This window comes from Pipistrellus kuhlii, unplaced genomic scaffold (assembly GCF_014108245.1).
Source record: "Pipistrellus kuhlii isolate mPipKuh1 unplaced genomic scaffold, mPipKuh1.p scaffold_m20_p_3, whole genome shotgun sequence".
Lineage (NCBI taxonomy): Eukaryota > Metazoa > Chordata > Mammalia > Chiroptera > Vespertilionidae > Pipistrellus > Pipistrellus kuhlii.
Genome location: NW_023425529.1, coordinates 91,229,212 through 91,249,821, shown reverse-complemented (window position 1 = coordinate 91,249,821; position 20,610 = coordinate 91,229,212). Strand labels below are relative to the sequence as shown.

Below are 20,610 nucleotides of genomic sequence, written 5' to 3'. Positions count from 1 at the left end.
TCTGAATATTCAGATTTTAAATGAAATCTGACGGAACTCTGGTTTCACAGAACATGAATGGTTTACACAAATGTAAACTCCAGGCCAGACCTCTTATTAACATTACCTTTCACTAAGCTGCTATCTTCAGTGCTACTTGCACAAACTAAAAAGCAGAAAATCCATTTTCATTTTCAGATGGCTGGATTAGTTAAAGCAACCCAAGTATTACTGTTACAGCCAAGTTCAACAAAACTGTAATAGAATATACCACTAATAACATTTGTAAATTATCCAAAATGATTTCTTTATTGAAGTAACTACATAGATTTCAACAGTACTATGGGATATTTATATTTAGCTAACGTCACAAACACATTTTAACATTCACAATTATGAGCATCAGCATTACCATTCTAATCTACAAAGCTCATGAATAAAGAAAAATACAAAACCTCGTTTTACAAAGAAATATTTTAACATCTGCATACATTAACAATAAAACCATTCTTCCAAAGTAACAGGTTAAGTGTAAAGTCATACCACTGAATTCTTTTTCTCTAAATAGGAATGAAAGAATGTCTAATATCTACGACGCTTATTAGGGCCTTCAAAGTTGCCTGCTTGGCCTCCTCTACCAAAACCACCAGGACCACTACTAACAGGACCTACGCCACTCATGGGTGCTTGAGGGGTTTCAGTCCCTGCTCTACTCCCCATAGGTGATCCCATCTGAGATGGTGGTCCTTGGGGAAATCTATCATTGTGCTAGAATACAACACAATAAATATGAAGTCCATTTGAGACACGCCAGATATAAGTGATAAGAAAAATTGGCAAAATCCCAAGTAGTGGTGTCATGAAGTTCAGCAGAAAGTCCAGCAGAATCAGGATCACACATAGAAGGAAGAAAGGAGCAATTTAATTAGTTACTATGTTTAAAAAAAGACAAAACATCCGAAGAGTTACATACTGCTATATAATGCCCCAATTTCACGAAGAACAAACTGATTTTAATGGAACAAATGCCAACTTAAAAACCTCTAATCAATATTATAGTACTATTCTGGTACCTTTTTTTTTTTTTTAAGTTTATATTGCATGTAACTGTGGTGCATAAAAAATACTTTAAAAAAAAACACCAGAGATAAAACTGAGGAGTAGCATCATATTCAGAAAGTAAAAAGTTATGAAATCTTTGAGATGTTTTTTGGAAAGACTATTATTGAGAAAATAAAGTTTTTTTAAATTAACAAACTTTCACAGTAATAACCACATATATTAATCTCAAAAGTTGAACAGACTCAAAACTCCAGTGTGAAAAAGACCGAAGATACTATTTAAATAAAGTGTACAATTTCAGAGGGACGGGTTGAAAAATTGGCCAAGTATAGCACTTCAAAATTACTACTAATGATTATCTTGCTACACAAAAGTTTAAACAAGGTGTTACAAGTTTTTACTAGCTTTCAGATATTTTACTCTAAAATAAAGTATCTGAAGTTAACAAATACACTAATTACATTAAGCGCCATCTGATCACAGCAGATATGACAGCACTGCCTCCCTTTACATTCATTTTAGGAAACACTGTTAGCATGTCTGATTTCCCCAAATTCATAAAAGATAGCATTTAAAGTAAATAAATTTTAAAAAATTAAGTAAGTAAATTCTAAAATGGTAAAAAGTTGCATCCACCAATTCTAAGACACACATTCACTTTTAACACCTCTGAGACCAGGAAGAAGTTACAGCTGATGGCATGTCTGAGTTTAATTTGCAGTGCTTTTTCTTTCTTAGCAGCAATGGCGCCTTAAGATTTTTGTAGTGGTTTTAAAACTAAATTTCCTTTTCAAAATATAGAGTCAACCAATTTTCCATTTCTAAATGGTACCTAAAACAGCCATTAACAAAAAACAAATGAGAAAATGTTTAACTAATATAAAGCTCATTTAAACAGTGATTTACTTTGAGGGAAATGAAACAGGTATTAAGTCTTGCTATTGATATTCAAATATAAGAATTATTATTGAAAAACTTTTTTTGAAAAACATTTTTATAATAATGCACACAAAGATATCTTCACACTCTCAAACCAAGACATAAACTGTCTACTTTTAACATAGTAACAAATGTAATTAGTAATTCTACAATGTACCTTTAAAATCTTTAACTTATATTTACAAAAAAATTGTTTTCACACATACTGGAGTTTCGTCCCCCACCAAAGGTAAGGAGTCCAACACAGGAAAGAACACAAAAAGGACTTGAATGCTGGTAAGAGGTGGATACAAATTTAAAGCACTGTAAAAACAACATATGTGTTTGCTACATACTTAAATACAAAACATGCCATGGATGGTAATCATAACTCTCTCAAGATACTTAAAAATTGCCTCATAAATTAAATATAACATTACAAGATTGCATTTACTTCATTGCATATTAATATTTACTGCCAAAGCAAGTTCCAAGTTATCTTTAAGTGTGAAGTTACCTTTGGAGCATAAGTATATATTATTGAATATAATCAAAATAATAGTTATGATACATTACCACTGCTCCATTATCTGGCATCATTGGAGTTCCCAAATTTGCAGCTCCTTCTGGTCCCATGGCAGGACCAGGCCCCATTGGTGGGCCAGGGATAGTTCCTCTGTTGTTCATATTCATACCCATCATTGGAGGAGGACCTTGGTTACCAGCAGGTGCTGGGCTAAACCCATCTATGCAAAACAATCTATACTTAGAGCTGTCCTATCTTAGTTCAATAAACATTAAAAATGTAACAACAACAAAAAAGTAACAACACTTAGGCAATGTATACAGATAACATCATCAAAATAATTTTCCTCCTCTTAGCTAACTATTCTGTAACAGAGTGTTACCTACACTAATAGAATTTTCATTCCAAAAACAAAAGTATAAAAAACATGAGACAACTATCAATCACTAAGGACATTTGAGACTGTAAAAGCTTGAGAATTAAAAAAAAAAAAAAGTCAGTATGATTTCTATAGTTTGCTTTTTAACCAAATACTCTTTACATGGTGGCTAAACTCTACCAGTTTAAACGAAAAGCAAAAGATTAGCACTTTGAAAACCAATTAATATTTTTAGTCGTGACTAAATATGTTATCATGTAAATTGCATTAATTTTGAGAGAATCCATTCCCTTAAATATATAATGTTCACTATAAGTAATCTCTTGACTTTTATATAATTACTGCACATCTCCAAAAACTATGAGGTACTGTTTTTTTAACTTTAAGTATAAATATGCGATCTAAACAAACAAATTAAAATGACTCTCAACATGACAAAGCTTATTTTTAAAAGGCACTGCAACCAAATACAGATATAATATTAATACATTAGATTTTTAAATTTTTCAACACGTTGAAATTCTGCAAATGGGAATTTTTCTTAAGAAAGATGAAAACTACAATAGTGTTTTAGCTATAATACCACATTTATAATGGCCTCAAACAGAGCATTTTTAGATACCTTCTACAAAGTTTTAATTTTTAAAGTATTGATATATTTATTATTAAAAATTCATAATAAAAATGGCTCAGCCTGGCTGTGGTGGCTCAATAGATTAAGTGTCATCTCAGGGACCAAGAAGTCCTGGGTTCTATTGCCAGTCAGGGTATACAGTAGGGAGCATGCAGGAGGCAGCCAATCAATGAGTGTCTCTCATCATTGATATATATATATATTAAAAAATAAAAAAAATTAATATATATTAAAAAATTGACTTTTAACTTCAAGTTTTTTTCTAGTGTTTCATTATGTAGGTCAATTTTATAACATCTGAATTCAATTTCTCATAAACACATTATAACATGAGTTGAAGTTTTCATTAAAACTGTCATGTCTAAATGGCTGAGCATAAGGAACAGCTGCAAGAAAAAAGTCCTACTCCTTTATCCCTGACAACACATTATTGCTCTTTCTGAACCCAATCCTCAGGAATCTAACAACTTCTTAGGGGAAGAATTATTCCCTTAATCCATAAATGTTCTTCCTGATAAACCTATACTTTAACTAACCAAGAAATTTCTATTCCTTAGCACAGTTATAAACAAAAAATTTTACTAGACTTCCAAAATATCTCTCACACTGGAAATAAGAAAGAATAAAGACATGAATCTGGGAGGAATCAATGTAACCTCAACTTTCACAAAAACAACAGATTATATATCAGGGAGAGTTTTTTTTTTAATAGAACAGAATTGTTACATCTAACATGTGAGATTCAAATATAACTATGCTACTATAGGCATAGTAAAAGAACTAAAAAATAATATTTCCAACTATCAATAGTTGAAGTATCGTCTTATTTTTACTAATTACATCTTCTACCACACAGCTGTAATTAAACCGAACTTAACAAAATCTAAGCCCTGGCCAGTGTAACTGTTGGTTGGAGTATCATCCCGTGCACCTACAGGTCTTGGGCTCAATTTGGGACCAGGGCACACATCCAGGTTGCAGGTTTGATCCCTGGCCACAGCACATGCTGGGAACACCCTATGATGTTTCCAACATAAATCAATCAATCTCTCTCTCTGTCCCTCTCTCTCTCAAATCAGTTTTGTAAAAGCTACATAGTACATATTTAAAAAATAAAAATCTAAGGCCCTGGCCAGTTAGCTCAGTTGGTTAGAGAATCTGCCCAGTATGCCAAGGCTGTGGGTTCAATTCCCAGTTGGGGCAAATACAAAAATCAATGAATGAATACATACTAAGTGGAACAACAAACCAGTTCTCTCTCTCTCTCTCTCTCTCTCTCTCTCTCTCTCTCTCTCTCTCTCTCTCTCTCTCGCTCTCGCTCTCCCATGTCCCTCCTCTCAAAAAATTTTTTTTAATTAATTAATTAAAGATCCAAGAAACCTTAGGATTATCTGATCCCATGAAAAACAGTTTTGTAATCTATTTTCCACTTGGTATGTACACCGGTAAACATAGCAGAAAATCTATTGACACATTCCATCAATGTAACTTGACAGGATGTGAACTGACACCAGCAACAAAACTATATAATGATACACAACCCAGTAAATCATTAGGAGAAAGTATCATGTTAAATAAAATGTAAAGAGGAAAAAATTACATGGGTTAGACTTTAGGAAGTTGAGTAAATACTCAAATGTAAATATGGTTCTCTGGTGAATAAAATGCCATAAAATTTGTGATTCTCTTAAATTCCTAACTAAATAAGGAATCTAAAGGCACAGTTTTATATTTCTTCTGATCAAGTTACTAGCCAAGCAGTCAGAATGTTTTTGTATCCGTGGAAACATGAGATATACTTTAAGTTTGGTTCTGTTATTAATGACAATCTAATAATTAAAATGGCATTTCAAACTGAACTACAATCTATAAAATCACACTTATATTCTTAAAACCACCTAGACCAACCCACAATTTACTTTGAAATAGAAATAAATACTAAACTACTTGTAATTATTATACATACAACTGTGTTCCATAATTTACAATTAATTTACTCTGCTGATTACTTTGTGCCTCAATTGTATTAACTCACAATGGAGTTGATTATGAGTAAGGGCCATATTTCATGCTTACTTTGCATACCAGAGATTCTCAGTTACTACGTTAGCAGGTAAAAAAAGTGAACAGCAATAAATGATTTTAGATCATCTAATTGGCAGTGGCAAGGAAACTGCCATGCAGAGGAAGGAAGTTGATAATGGAAAATACTTGTATCACACATTAGAGGCTTTAAGATTTTTGTATTCCGTATACTGTAATCTAAGTACAATTTAAGTTTGTTCAGTGGGGGTGCATATTGTGCATATTGAAATGTTAAGGTAATATAATTTTTACAACAATATGTACATGTGTGTTATGTAAAGATTTATATAACTTTTAAAGTAAGACACTTCAAAGTCAGTAACATGAAAAACTTCCATGATTACTTTTCCCTAGCTTACTTACTCAGTGCTATTTCCCTAAAAACATGGTTATAAGCCAACAAATATTAAACATGTTATTATCATAGGCATTTTCTTAAAACTTTATATCAACTCTTGCCCTGGCCGGTGTAGCTCAGTTGGTTGGGAGTTGACACATGCACCAAATGGTTGCTGGTATGACTCCTGGTCAGAGCACATGCCAGGATAAGTAAGGGCTTGATGCCCAGTAGGGTGAATGAAAGAGGCAGCCAGTAAGTGTTTCTCACAGGGATGTTTCTCTCTTTTCCTCTCTAACATCAATAAACACACACATACACACAACTATATCAACTCTAAAGTTATGTATTAACCTAAGTGTGTAAGACATCTCATTTCCTTCACAGTCATAAATGTTTCCAAAAAGCATGTTTCTGTGCACAATGTGGCAAAATATTAAAAACTTAGTAAAATAAATAAAAATAGGTACACAACACGAAGTTACAGAAAAGGTACCTTAAAATAGAAATTTCTAAAATACTCCCCCAAAAGTTTAGACACTCTACAACTCAAAAACTACCAAATTTCCAAAGTAAAAATGTCAATTTAAAGGTATGAAATTTGATTTTTGAAATATCATGCCATGCAATTAACTGAACAAGTTTCATATTATATCAAAACATGGTTACAGGTATTTTTCATTAATTCTATTAATAAATAATACAGCCTGACTGGTGTGCCTCACTGGTTAAGTGTCAACCCATGAACTAAGAGGTAGGTCAGGGCACATGCCCAAATTGCAGCTTGATTCCCAGTAAGGGGTGTGCAGGAGGCAGCCAATTGATGTTTCTCTCTTTTCAATATTCCCATCTTTCTATCAATCTCCCTTCCTCTCTCTCTCTAAAAAAAAAAATATATATATATATATATATATATATATGAAAACATATTTAATAAAAACAAAAGATACTGCCTATTTTAGCTTTCAAATAAACCAAATGAAAAAATTCTCCCTAGGCATATATTTATAAATATACTTGTATCTTTTTAATATCATAAATGTAAGAGATTTCATCAATTAAATGTTGATTCCAAATTTTATTTGTTACTGACATGTAGATATCACAAATAGCATGTACCGTTGCCCAAAGAATTACAAGTAAGTTATAGAAGCCTTTGCTTCCAATCCCTACCTCCCATGTTTATTGCTCCACGGGGACCCATATCACCCATTCTCATTTCCTGTTCTCTCTGTAAGTAAACATAGTTGTCACAGTCAACCTATCGATCTTATCACATTTCCCATCTAAAATCAAAAAGAAAAGAATAAATTGGGACAAAACTTTCCATTTAGAATTTTTAATTTTCCAATACCTCTTACTGTAAAGAAACTTCAGTTTCCCAGGCTTACCATACCATAATGTTTAAAGTACCCAGTTTATAATGCTAGATTATAAATCAGATTAAATGAAATTTACCACAGAATATTTTTAATGTTTTTGTTCTAATACATCAAAGACATATGCCTAGATTTTTAAAAAATCTCATGGTAATACCCACCAGGGCCAATTATTTTTTCCTCCCAGATCACTAAAGTCTTCAAACAGAAATGACTGTTACCACTTTTATATTCAAACACATTCATACATACAATCCAAACAGCTGAGGGACACTAAGCTAAAACAGTTATAGATTATTTTCATTTCTGAAATACTATAATTCATCCTTGCCTTTAATTCAAGTATTCAAGCATTATTTTACCCACAACCAATATAATATAGAGTTACCATAAAAGTCACCACAAAATTCAATCAATTATTGAATGCTCAATTTAACACTCCCTTCTTTCATTAGAACAGTGTTTTTATTTGGAAACCTAAACAAAAGTGGCATTATACAGGTGGCAAGTTATGAAATAAAATGCTCTTGAGGTGAACACAAAAGGTCATATAAATGTATAAAATGTAAAATATCAATACAGAAACTGTTTCCTAAAACTTTTCATTTCATTTGGTGAAATGACTCAACATATTATAGTAACAATTTGCACTACTAATTGATCATCTTTTCCAAAATCAGACAAATGTGTTAAATGTAGTGATCATAAAAACCGGTTTGGCTCAGTGGATAGAACGTAGGCCTGAGGACTGAAGGGTCCCAGGTTTGATTCCGGTCAGGGGCATGTACTTTGGTTGCGGGCACATCCCCGGTGGAGGGTGTGCGGGAGGCAGCTGGTCGATGTTTCTTTTTCATCAATGTTTCTAGCTCTCTATCCCTCTCTCTTCCTCTCTGTAAAAAATCAACAAAATAAAATAAATAAAATAAAATATATTTTTTAAGAAAAACACACTCAGACAAAAATAACAATGTCTGAATCTAAAGAAAGCATGATTTTTCTACTTTTAAAATCTATTTTAGCCCTGTGCATCAACCAGGAGATCACAGTTCTATTCCCAGTCAGGATACATGCCCAGGATGTGGGCTTGATCCCCCAGTATGGGGCGTGCAGAAGGCTGCTGATCAATGTGTTTCTCTCACATCAATGTTTCTCTCTTCCACTCTCCCTAAAAATCAATTAAAAAAAAATCCTTGGTGAGGATTAAAAACAACAAAAAAGAAATGTCGCCTTATTTAGAAAATTTAAAAGCCAAAACATTATCATTTTTTTAACTCCTAAAAATGATTTTGATTCATAAAACTTGATTAATTATATCATTATTTACCAGCAATAAAACTTGACTATTTTATAAAACTGACTAGTAATAAAGCCATATAACTTCCTAATTGTAGGTAAATATTATTTTACAATCACACTTGGTACAAGTACCAAAAAGTCAAACAAGCTGTCATATCCAAACCTATTGATAAAGCGTGGACAGCATCAGCATACCCAAAAGCTTCCAGGCATTATTTATAGCAGATACTTAATTTGTGAATTTTATGATCATGACATTGGGGGGAGGGATAGGAGAGGACAAGGGTTCAATTTGTATTTTTACTTTTATATTTGATAGCTACGAAGATTAGAAATGCAGTTAACAGAAGGTAATTATTATAGTCTCGCTGTTTGAAGCTTCAATTTTCAAATCCCCCATACATACCCTAACAACCTAACTCAATGCCTATGATTCACTGGTGGGTTAAGGGGAAGAGACTACCATTTGTATTATCTTTTTATACCTTCAGCTTTACCTAAATCTATCACTTTCTGAAATAACATGTTTAGCTTTATTATTTACAAAGTTAAGTACTTTAAAATATTCTTATATTGTTCTATGATTCCACTTTCTTAGTTAACATAATTTTGTGAAAATCATATTAACACAGTGAAGAAACCTATGATTTTAAACTGTGCAACAGTGGCTGTAACATTCCCTTCTTTAGGCTCTATTATAACCTGGTTGCAATTCTAAAATATATTTCTATAAATAAAATAAACAAAAGCTTACAATAATCCATGTTAACATAGCAATTATATTGTATAGCATAGCATGCTTCACTAAACACACATACAATTTATTAGTGTTGAGATTTCCTTAGGGAGTATAATATGTGCTTTTATACAGCTTCACTTACAACTTTTAAAAAGATTATAATTAATCATTTTTAAACTATTTTAGAATGAGCAAAATTTTCAGGTTCCTAGTAACGTCTTAAGGTTACTATTTCCTTCTATAAATCCACTGCTATATACTTATAATAAAATGAAAGAAGCAGAGATTTTATTCAAGTGTCATCAAAGGAAATTAAGACAGTAAATCTCATTATAACTTGGCATATCAATAAGAGAATCACTTAAAGAAGTTCACTATGACTGTGTACCCACCTAAGAAGCAATTCATAGGCCTTCAAGTCTCTTATAAATTATTATTATATATTTCAAATTAGAACTGGCTCACAGTATGTGGGATATTTTTATAATACACATTTTAATAATGTTTTATTACTTTAGCATAAATTAAGAATTGTGGTTTAACATAAGACAACCTATAAACAAAACCTCAAAAGACTGCAGTGTAATAAAGCTAAGATAAAGCTATGAAAATTGTTTTTAATTCAATTAAACCTCATAGCAATCCTGTAAGTAGATGTATTGTTATTCTATTTTAGAGATCATAAAACTGAGACACAGAACTTTTAAATAACTTACTCAAAGGTCATATATATATATGGTTGAGTTGACCTATAAAATTCTGCCAAAACAGAGTTCATGAAATTTTCACTTTCATAAGACACCTTCATTTTTTAAGAATTTCAACAAAAACTAACAAAAGACACAATTTTTAAATTTATCCTTACAATGTTTATAAGAATGTATGCTGTCCATTAAGAGTTATGCATATTTATCCCTGAAATCTTGTCACTAAAGAAAACTTAAATTAACATATTACCAACAAAATCAACCAAAGTATGACTGATTTTCAGAAGTATATATCAAAGCAACATTCCATTCAAATAGCAATTCTGGAAGTGTGGTTCATGAAATACTCAGAGTCCCACATCATTTCATGAACTGCACAGATTCAAAACTGTTTCATGCCTTATTAACACTAGAACATAGTTAAAGTGTTATGGTATAATCGGGCTTTTCACTCTACGATATCTGTGGATAGTGCAAAAGCAATGATGGGCAAAAATCCTGTTTTTATGGCAAAAACCAAAGCATTTGTATTCAAATATTTACTAGAAATCATTGAATTCTTCACATGCAATCCAATAGCAGCTTAAAATTTTCAATTATGATACCTGGATGAAGCAATAAAAATTAAGTTTATTAAAATCACTATCCTTGAATATCTTTTTAATATTCTATGCAACAACACAGAATATATACATAAAACATGTCTGTTCCATTATGAAGTACAATAATTATTTCAAGAAAAACAATTACTATGAGTGGGTTAGAAGAAACTGAATGAAACCCTTTTAGGCTTGTAATAAGAATTTCTCTTGAGACAGCATTAGACAGGCAAATTTTTGCAGACATTTTATGACATCAGAGTTAGTATTAAAATGTGGGGCCAAGCCGAGGCTGGTTTGGCTCAATGGATAGAGCGTCGGCTTGGGGACTGAAAGGTCCCGGGTTCAATTCCGGTCAAGGGCATGTATCTTGGTTGCGGGCATATCCCCAGTAGGGGGTGTGTAAGAGGCAGCTGATCGATGACACTCTCTCATCGATGTTTCTAACTCTCTATCTCTCTCCCTTCCTCTCTGTAAAAAACAATAAAATATATTTAAAAATAAAAAATAAAAAAATAAAATAAAATGTGGGGCCAAGACAGGTTTGGCTCAATGGATAGAGCGTCGGCTTGGGGACTGAAGGGTCCCGGGTTCGATTCCGGTCAAGGGCATGTACCTTGGTTGCGGGCACATCCCCTGTAGGGGGTGTGCAAGAGGCAGCTGATCGATTACTCTCTCTCGTCGATGTTTCTAGCTCTCTATCTCTCTCCCTTCTTCTCTGTACGAAATCAATAAAATATATTTTTTAAAAATGTGGGTTTTTATTTTGTATAATAAAATACATTAAAATCTGAAATATTTGTGTAACTTGATAAACCAGTATTTTTCCAATGTTAGGTACATGACATTAAGAAACATGCCTGGGTAAGAGAGCCATTCAAAGTTCAAAGTAGGCCCTAGCTGGTTTGGTTCAATGGATAGAGTATCAGCCTGCAAAGTAAAAGGTCCCCGGTTCGATTTTGGCCAAGGGCACATGCCCAGGTTGCAGACTTGATCCCCAGTAGGGGTGTGCAAGAGGCTCTCATCATTGATGTTTCTATCTCCCTCTCTCTAAAATCAATAAAATATATATTTTTAAAAAGTTCAAAGTAGACCAATATGATTTAATGGAAATTACTGCCTATCAAGTTTTACTATAGTATCAAACAAGCATATCCACAATTACCTGAAAAAGTTAAAACACATCTCCAATGTGAAGTCATATATACTGAGTGGCCAGATTTTTATGATCTCTGAACGCATAATAATCTGGCCAGTGTATATCCTATATAATAAAAAGCTAATATGCAAATTGTCCCCTCGACCAGGAGTTTAACCAGCAGGCAGGCCGGCCAACCGCCCATATACCCTCCCCCTGGCCAAGCTGGCCAGACCCCACCCATGCACGAATTTATGCACCAGGGACTCTAATATACACACATTCTTTCTCTTCCTCTCTCTCTCTCTCTCTCTCTCTCTCTCTCTCTCTCTCTCTCTCTCTCTCTCTCTCTCTCTCTCTGTGTGTGTATGTGGCCAGATTATAGCCAGCCATTTTCCATAAAGGCAAACATTAAATAAATTTACAACACAGTAAAATAATACCATTCTTCCTACTACATTACAGTTGAGCAAAAAATATATAGAAAATAAGGCCATTCTTCTCACCAACCCCCCCCCCCTCAAATAAATTTCTTTTAAATTTCTAATATGGTAAACACTGATATAACCTAAACAAAAGCTCTTTGGGGGTCCTAATTTTTAATAATCTATAAAATAGCAGAAAATTTGCACTAATGTAAATTAACTAAAGCAACGTACCCTAAAGTGCAGCCAGCATCTGACATTATTTTGTGTAATGTAAGGATTTTCCCCCCCTTTAATACAAGAATATCAATCTGTGATTTTAAACACATTTATTTTCCTAGGTAAAGGTTTTACATAGTATAAAAATAAGGCTAAAATCATGTATATCCCTTGACGGTGTAAACAGTGGTTGAATTCCAAGTCAAGGGCACATGCCTGTGTTATGGGTTTGCACCCTGTCCCCTTGATTGGGGCATGTGCGTGAGCAGGAGGCAACCAGTCGATTCCTAGTCAGGGCACATACCCAGGTCTCACATCGATGTTTCTCTCTCTTGCTCCCTCCCTCCATTCCTCTCTCTAAAAAAAAAATAAAGAAAAGGAACTGTAAAACAAGAGTGAATATTTAAAAAAAACAAATTTATATATTTCAAATTAGAACTGGCTCACAGTATGTGTGATATTTTTATAACACAAACTTTAATAATGCTTTATTACTTTAGCATAAATTAAGAGTTGTGGTTTAACATGAGAAAATCTATATGTAAACAAAATCTCAAAAGACTGCAGTATAATAAAGCTAAGATAAAGCTATGAAAATTGTTTATAATACACTTTTTATAATACACAGGGTAGCTTTATAACTAAACATGAATTTATAAAGACATCTCTATTATGTCCCTAAAAAGATTCTATGGATTGTCTAGGGAATACCATGAGCCATTTAGATTCCTTGTCTTAATAAGGAAAATGTTCAAAGTCCTGTTATAAAAATACTAATAGAGAACATATTAAAAGAATATGATTACAGAGAAATGTATTAGTTTTGGCAGTTAACAAGACTCAACTTTTTCATCATCAAATATTCCAAATCTTTTTCCTAAAAAGAAATGTAAGAAATTACACTTACCACTTGAAAATTTATATTTTATTTCATTAGAGAAGTAAAGGAATAATAAGTTGATTAGATAACCAGTCAAATTGTCATGGGAGAAATTAGACAATGTTACTATCCAGGAATATTAGGTAATAAACAATATATTCTGAGGAATGGACATCAAGTATGCAAAATATTAAAATAGGTATAAAGAAATGTCTGAAAAGTAGGCCCTTTTGCCAATAAATTATTCACTCATTTAAAAGGTGTTAAGATATTAAAAGGTATGCATCAACAAAGTATCTTTTCCTTTAAAAAGTAAATAAATTAATTTTAAACTAAAAAGGTGAAGACATGTTGCCCTTGATACAACTCAAATAATTTCATGCAAACTTCCCAACATAACCAAAAGAGAACGTTTGGAAAACTTGCTAGACAAGGAAGGGGAAAATACTTTCCGTAACATAAGATGATCTTTTAATATTCAATCCATGATGGCTTTTTTCTCTCAATTTGAATACATTCATGACAAAATATCTGCATCTATCAATACTGGGGAAATATTTTTCAGTTATGTTATTGTTAAAATGAAATTTTACAATATATATCATCAAGGAATTGCAAATTAAAATAATAATACCAAATACACGCATTAGAATGGCCAAAATCTTAAACACTGGCAACATAAAACACTGGCAATCACATGGAGCAATTGGATCTCTCACTTATTGCTACTAGAAATTCAAAATGGAATATCCACTTTAGAAGGCAGTTTAACAGTTTCTTAGAAAAGTAAACATACCAGTACTCTTACCACAGAATCCAACAATCACACTCCTTGGTATTTACTCAAAGGAGTTGAAAATTTATGTCTATGCAAAAACCTACACATAAATGTTTATTGCAGCCTTATTTATAATGGTCCAAACTTGGAAGCAACTAAAATGTCCTATAGTAGGTGAATGGATAAACACATTGTGGTGCATCCAGACAAAGAAATATTATTTAATACTAAAATAAATGAGGTAGCAAGCCATGAAAACACACAGAGGAACTTAAATGAATGTTACTAAAAAGCCAATATCAAAAGACTATTATGATTCCAACTATATGACATTCTGGAAAAGGCAAAGCTATGAAGAAATTGTTTGCCGGATGTTGAGGAAATGGGGGAAAGAGGACAAATGACCAGGTGGAACATAGAAAACTTTAGGGCAGTGAAACTACTCTGTGCGATACTAGAACGGTGTATCCATGACATTATACATTTGTTTGAACCCAGAGATTGTACAACACAAACCATGACCGTAATGTAAACAATAAACTTTGGGTGAAGAGGATGTGTCAATTATAACAAATGAACCACTCTGTAAGGTGGGAATTTAATAATGGAGTCTATGTGAATGTGGGAGAAGGAGCCACATGAAAATGTTCTATACCTTTTGTTCAATTTTGTCCTGAACTTAAAACTACTTTTATTTTGTTGTTTTTTTGTTTTGAAGGTATTTTAAAAACAAACTTTATAACACAACTTTATCGCAAGTACAAACATAAAATAACTCTAAAACTAAATGCAATCAAAACCAACACACATAAAATTTCATTAACTTTTGGAATATACTAATAGGATCAAAGGCTCTTAGCAGGGTCAGCTTGCTCTTTGTTAAAATGGGAGATTTCTAAATCTTAAGAGAATATTAAAAACATGGGTACCAAACTGAGACTTCTTGAGGTAAAAAACAAAAACAAAAAAAAACTACTTTTAAAAAGGCTATCTTAAAAAAAAAAAAAAAAAACTTTAAAAGTGCTTTTGCACAATTATCATACTTTATATCATAAGTATGTCACAAAATAGTATTTGTTAAATTTCATATCAGAGGAAACAACAAATGTAAGAAGGAGAACTTATTCTTAGCTCACTGTATTCATTAATCAAAAGATATATATATACTTCCACTTAAACTAGATTTACTCGACAATGTATTTTTTGTCCAGTTCAAGTAACTGAGTACACAGATTATTCTGATGTCACTGTCAAATTCAACTGACTATGTAGCAAAATCAAATGCCACTTTTTATAATACACAGGGTAGCTTTATAACTAAACATGAATTAAAGATAATAACATATAATCCAGAATGCATCAAAACAATTAAATTTATATTCAGCTTTGAATTTATTTTTATCTATATATCTCAGGAACATTCTCAAGATTAACATTTTCAATTGTTATGGCAAACTCTCTGAAGAGGTGCTTTAAAAACTGAAATTGATTAGAATTTACTCTTCAAATTTATTTTCTCTCAAATTCTTAAAGAAATCAACAACAACGATCTCACAACTACTCTAAAAACAGTACTTTTAATATAGTATCACATCAAAGTCCACATGATACTACTTACATTTTTTTATCCATAACCCCTTACCCAGTACACTTCCTTATCAAAATCAAAACTACTACCATGACTAGCCAGAATGAAGTATGAAAGATTAAGCTAACAAACAAATATAAACTGCACAAGAAGTTATTCCAACTTGGTCCCACAAATAGAAGCAAGCAGTAGAAGAAGTAAATAAAGCCTATGTGTTCCAGTGTATGAAAAATTAAATACATACTTAATAAATACCGTATTTTTCGGACCATAAGACGCACTTTTTCCCCCCCAGAAGTGGGGGGAAAAAGTCCCTGCGTCTTATGGTCCAAATATAGCCTACACATATACTTTTAAAAAAAAGTTTTTTTACTTGCCCGGCTCTGTGTGGTCTCTGTGTGCTTGCCCGGCTCTAAAATGGTTCTAAATGCTGCTGTTTACTTTACAGGGTTGATTACATGTGTTTATGACTGTGATGTTGGGTTTTAATGCACATAAAATATTTTAGGACACTATTTGTTTCAGAATCATTTTTTCTTCATTTCCCTTCTCTAAAAACTGGTGCGTCTTATGGTCCGGAGCGTCTTATGGTCCGAAAAATACTGTAGTATCTTTTTCTGTTTGTAATACTAGAAATTAAGCAAATTATCTTAGTCTACTGAAGCTTTGAAATTCTATCAAAGAATATATTTTTCCTAAGTAGATAACTCAAAGCAACAGATTCAATACATAGTAATTTTTAATTATTTAAACAGTAGTTAAGTTACTTTTGAGAAACTTACAAACAAAGAATTAAAAACATAGTATATGATATATGCAGGATATGATAAGACAAATAGGCAAACTTACCTATGTACTTTTAACTGAAATCTTAAGCAGAAACAAATACATTTCATCAGCAGAGAATGCTTACAAACCCAAATTCCTATCCTCTATATCACTAGTAATTTAGTTAATAATTACACATGGACACTGACATTCATATCTATCTTGTTATATCCAGTATAAAATTCTACCATTTCAAGTGATACTACCAGAGCTTACTGACTTCCATATGAAGTACAGAAGATACTACAGATTGGCCTGTAAAATTTTTTATATAATCACCTTGTGTAATTATATAAAAAATGTAAAGGAGCTCTAAATATTATATCAAGAAGTCACAAGGCAGCAGTAACAGGTTAAATAAAATGTTTTGCTATTAATTCAAACTATTTAATAATTAAAATGCTTATTATTCATATTACATATACTAGATAATATAAAAATGTGTTTGATTCAGTTGAAAACTATTTGACAATCTTCACTCTCCTCTTCTCTGACCCCTCAAAAAAGGTGTCACTAAAAAATATTATCATTTTGAGTCAAGTAAGATTAGAACTTACCATTTCAAATGAAAAGATATGGGCTATACCTAAAACACAGTGGGATAATAAACCAATCATGTCATTTACGAACAAAAAAATGAACCGAAAATAATTTTGACAACAGTGCTGAGAATGCTCCACAAACCAGGCATTCCTTAACAGAGAACCAGTAAATTCTCTAAACTTCTTAACTATCTCTCTCTCATACTCTAGCAAGCATTATCAAACTCACAGTTTGGTATGTTTGCTCTACAGAAGTATCCATACCTAAAATACTCGGAAATCCCCTCTGTATCCTCTGCTGTACTAAATGGAACCTCCAGGTCTTCCTATAAGTTTAATGCTCTGAAGGGATAATCAATTGGAAACAGTATATTGAAATAATAGGTGTACTGAAAACCATGTACACAAAAATTATGGTCATTTAACTGTTTAAAATTCACTCTTCATTATGTTATTTCATTATGAAGTCCAGAAAAATAGTGGTGGCTCAATGCCACCTATTTTTCAAAAATACTGATGTTAACATCTGTAAGGAAGTGTGGTATCCCATAAAAGAACACTGAAAACCATGTGACTGAGCTGCACTGGCAAGTGAAACACACCAACATCAGACACCAACCCCAGCTCAGCTGGTTGGAGTGTCTCTTATACAACAATAAATTTACAGGTTCAATCCTCAATCATAGCATGTACGGGAGGCAATCAATCGATATTTCTTTCTCATATTGATGTTTCTCTTTCTCTCTCTCCCATTCTTTCTAAAACCAATAAACATATCCTTAGATAAGAATTAAAAAAAAAAATCAGACATCAAGCTACTGCTTAATTCTCTCAGCCCATATCTATGAGACTACAATATGAAAAAGTCTCCTGACCTGAAAAAATTTAGAATTCAATATAGAAAGACAAAAAGAAGTATCTGAATCATCTAGTATGACATAGAAGTAATTTAGTTCAATAAAGTGTCCTCTGATAGTGTGTATGCAGGGTGTAAATAACTCAGGAATCATTTTCATCTGGACTTATTCAGAAAACCTTTATTCAGATATTAAACACACACACACACACACACACAATAACCATAACAGTACCCATATTCAATTCTCCCAGTTTGAATGAAACTTTTTGTTGCTCCTGTATATGATGGATTATTAAAACTATTAAATAATCCTTTTGATAAGTGATCAAAGATATCAAGTTTGTTCAAATTAACATATATCTTCAACTCAAATATCCCAAATTGTAAAAATCCTAGAGATCACTTCCAAGTATATATGTAAACATTATAAACATCCATCTTTGTTTTTCTGACTATAAAAGTTTAAATCAAGTTCCAATAATGTAGCATCCCAAATATGCAGTTCTTAGTTCATTGTAGGAAATCAATTTTTTAATGAATAACTTTTTAAAAACTGATCATAACTACAGCATTATATTTTAGAACACTGCAATATAACTATTATTATCCAATTTGATTTTCAACATCATGTCCAAACCATTGGAATTGGCTGCCATTATACTAAAGCAGGTCACATCTAAATATAACACCAAATCCTACAGCAAATAGTTCAGTGATTTCCATAAATAATGGAGAGCCTATAAAAATCCTTGTGAAATATTCAATTGCTCAAAAGCTTAAGATGTTTAGATTTTTCAAAAAACCAATATTCTACTGCAATACAATCAAATCTCTTAGAGGGACTAAATATTAAAAAAAGAGGAGTGATGGCCATGTGGAAACCACAAAATGGCAACTTCTTCCCCCTGCCCTCAAAAATTCACAAACCTTTTCAGAAAATGTATTTAACATATTCATTTGTACCTACTCAGTAGATATCAGCTCTCTCTGCTAGCACTTAATAATAAAATTTTATTATTGGCTGAAGTTTCTATTTTGAGTTTTGTACATGGCACATCAGGAGAATTTTGGTTAAAATCCAGGGTTAATAAGAGAAAGAATACCCACTCAAGAAGCAGAAAAAAGAGACTGACATAAAGAAGTGGCTGACTAAACAACAAGCTAAGTATGGCAATACTGATCAAGAAGAAATAACATCTGATCAAGAACAATGCATCCTCGGCAGTTTGCTCACTGTCCCATGCAGGGCTTGATTCCCAATCAGGGCATATACCTAAATTGAAGGTTAGAACCCAGGTCCAGGCTTGTACAGGAGGCAATCAATTGATGTTAATCTTTTCACATCAATGTTTCTCTCTATCTACGCAATAAAAACATCCTCCATAGGTGAAAAAATAAATCCTCAGGATTTAAAACACACACACACACAAACAAAAATAATGTTTTATGTCTCTACTAACTTAAAAAAAAAAAAAAAGATAGAAACTCCATCAGCTGTAGTGCATCAATGCTTTATCAGTTCTTCCCATAAATTTACTCTGACTTATATAACCATGACTATCAATGAACCTTCTGGCACTAATTTGGATTGTTCAGGAACTTTGGGTGTAAGAAATGAGGTGCTCTGCTCAATAAGCCTTCTAAATACATTGGAAAAGAACATATAAATTAATACATTTCCATTTTAATTCACAAACTTTTCTGGTTAAGGTCCAGATAGTAAATATTTCAGGTTTTGCAGGTCATAGAGTCTTGATATAGTTGCATATGGTTGTGTCTCAACTAGACAATTCTCTGCCACATCAAGGCAAAGCAGCCATAAACAAAATATAAACAAGGCTGTGTTTCAATAAAACTGTTCCATAAACAGTGTTCAAATTTGGCCTGAAACCAAAACACAAATAAATTTATAGGTTGGAGACCTAAGAACCCATATTTTAAAATAGCTCCCTGAGTATGTATTATTTGAAAATGTCATGGAAGACACATTATACCTTTAGCCTCTTGGTCACATCTCCTCAATGCTTTTGATGTCACTATTTAATAATCCCTGGAGCTATAATGGAATGGCCACTGACAAAGAAACATGAGTGAGTCAAATTATTGCCATAGCATATAATACACATTCATTTTCAGGTTCATTATGCACATTTGTTCATATATTATGGACATATTCACTCCTATTCCCACCTATTCAAATAGGAATAAAAACTCTCCAATATCAATTCATATATGAAGACCTATTCTTCAATAAAAACCAAACATAAATATCTTATCAGAGGATACTTTTCATAAATTAGCACCAATTTTCCTAAACAAAGTATTTTAAAACTACTATAGCTAGAATGACATTTAGAAATTTTTATGAAATTACAATTTTCCCAAGAAAACAAAGTTTACTCTAGAAACTGCAGTCTTTAAAAATCTAATTAAAATGTTCCTTTTACTTCAACTTAGATTGAATCCACAAATAAAGGCTGGAACAATGTAGTACATCAGTGTTTACACTAATTTAATCAATAGTTAAGTTGAGCAAACTAACACGAAGACAATCACAAGACAATTTCATAAATTCCTATTGTTAATAGAATAACCTCTTGTGATATGTCCAAAAGCTATAAAACTGTGCTAAGTAGAAAATTTGAACCTCATAAATAATATCTAAAATATGGTTCAAATACATTCTACACTATAATAAAGATAAAAAGTAAAT

The 20,610-nt window shown here is 32.2% G+C and overlaps 1 protein-coding gene across 4 annotated transcripts in view; it reads right to left on the bottom strand.

The window, feature by feature from the left end:
- Positions 1–20,610, bottom strand: part of PSPC1 (paraspeckle component 1) — a 103,385-nt gene that overhangs the window by 92 nt on the left and 82,683 nt on the right. For 2 of the 4 annotated variants that reach the window (XM_036455595.2, XM_036455593.2), the window contains 3 exons: positions 7,094–7,151; positions 2,536–2,705; positions 266–747 (listed from right to left, as the gene is read on the bottom strand). In XM_036455595.2, coding sequence (XP_036311488.1) covers positions 562–747; positions 2,536–2,705; positions 7,094–7,151 — 414 coding nt within the window. In that variant the 3' untranslated portion in view covers positions 266–561. Of the gene's footprint in view, positions 235–265; positions 748–2,535; positions 2,706–7,093; positions 7,152–20,610 lie in introns of those variants that run through there. The other 2 variants (XM_045588506.1, XM_036455594.2) reach the window with 2 other exon arrangements.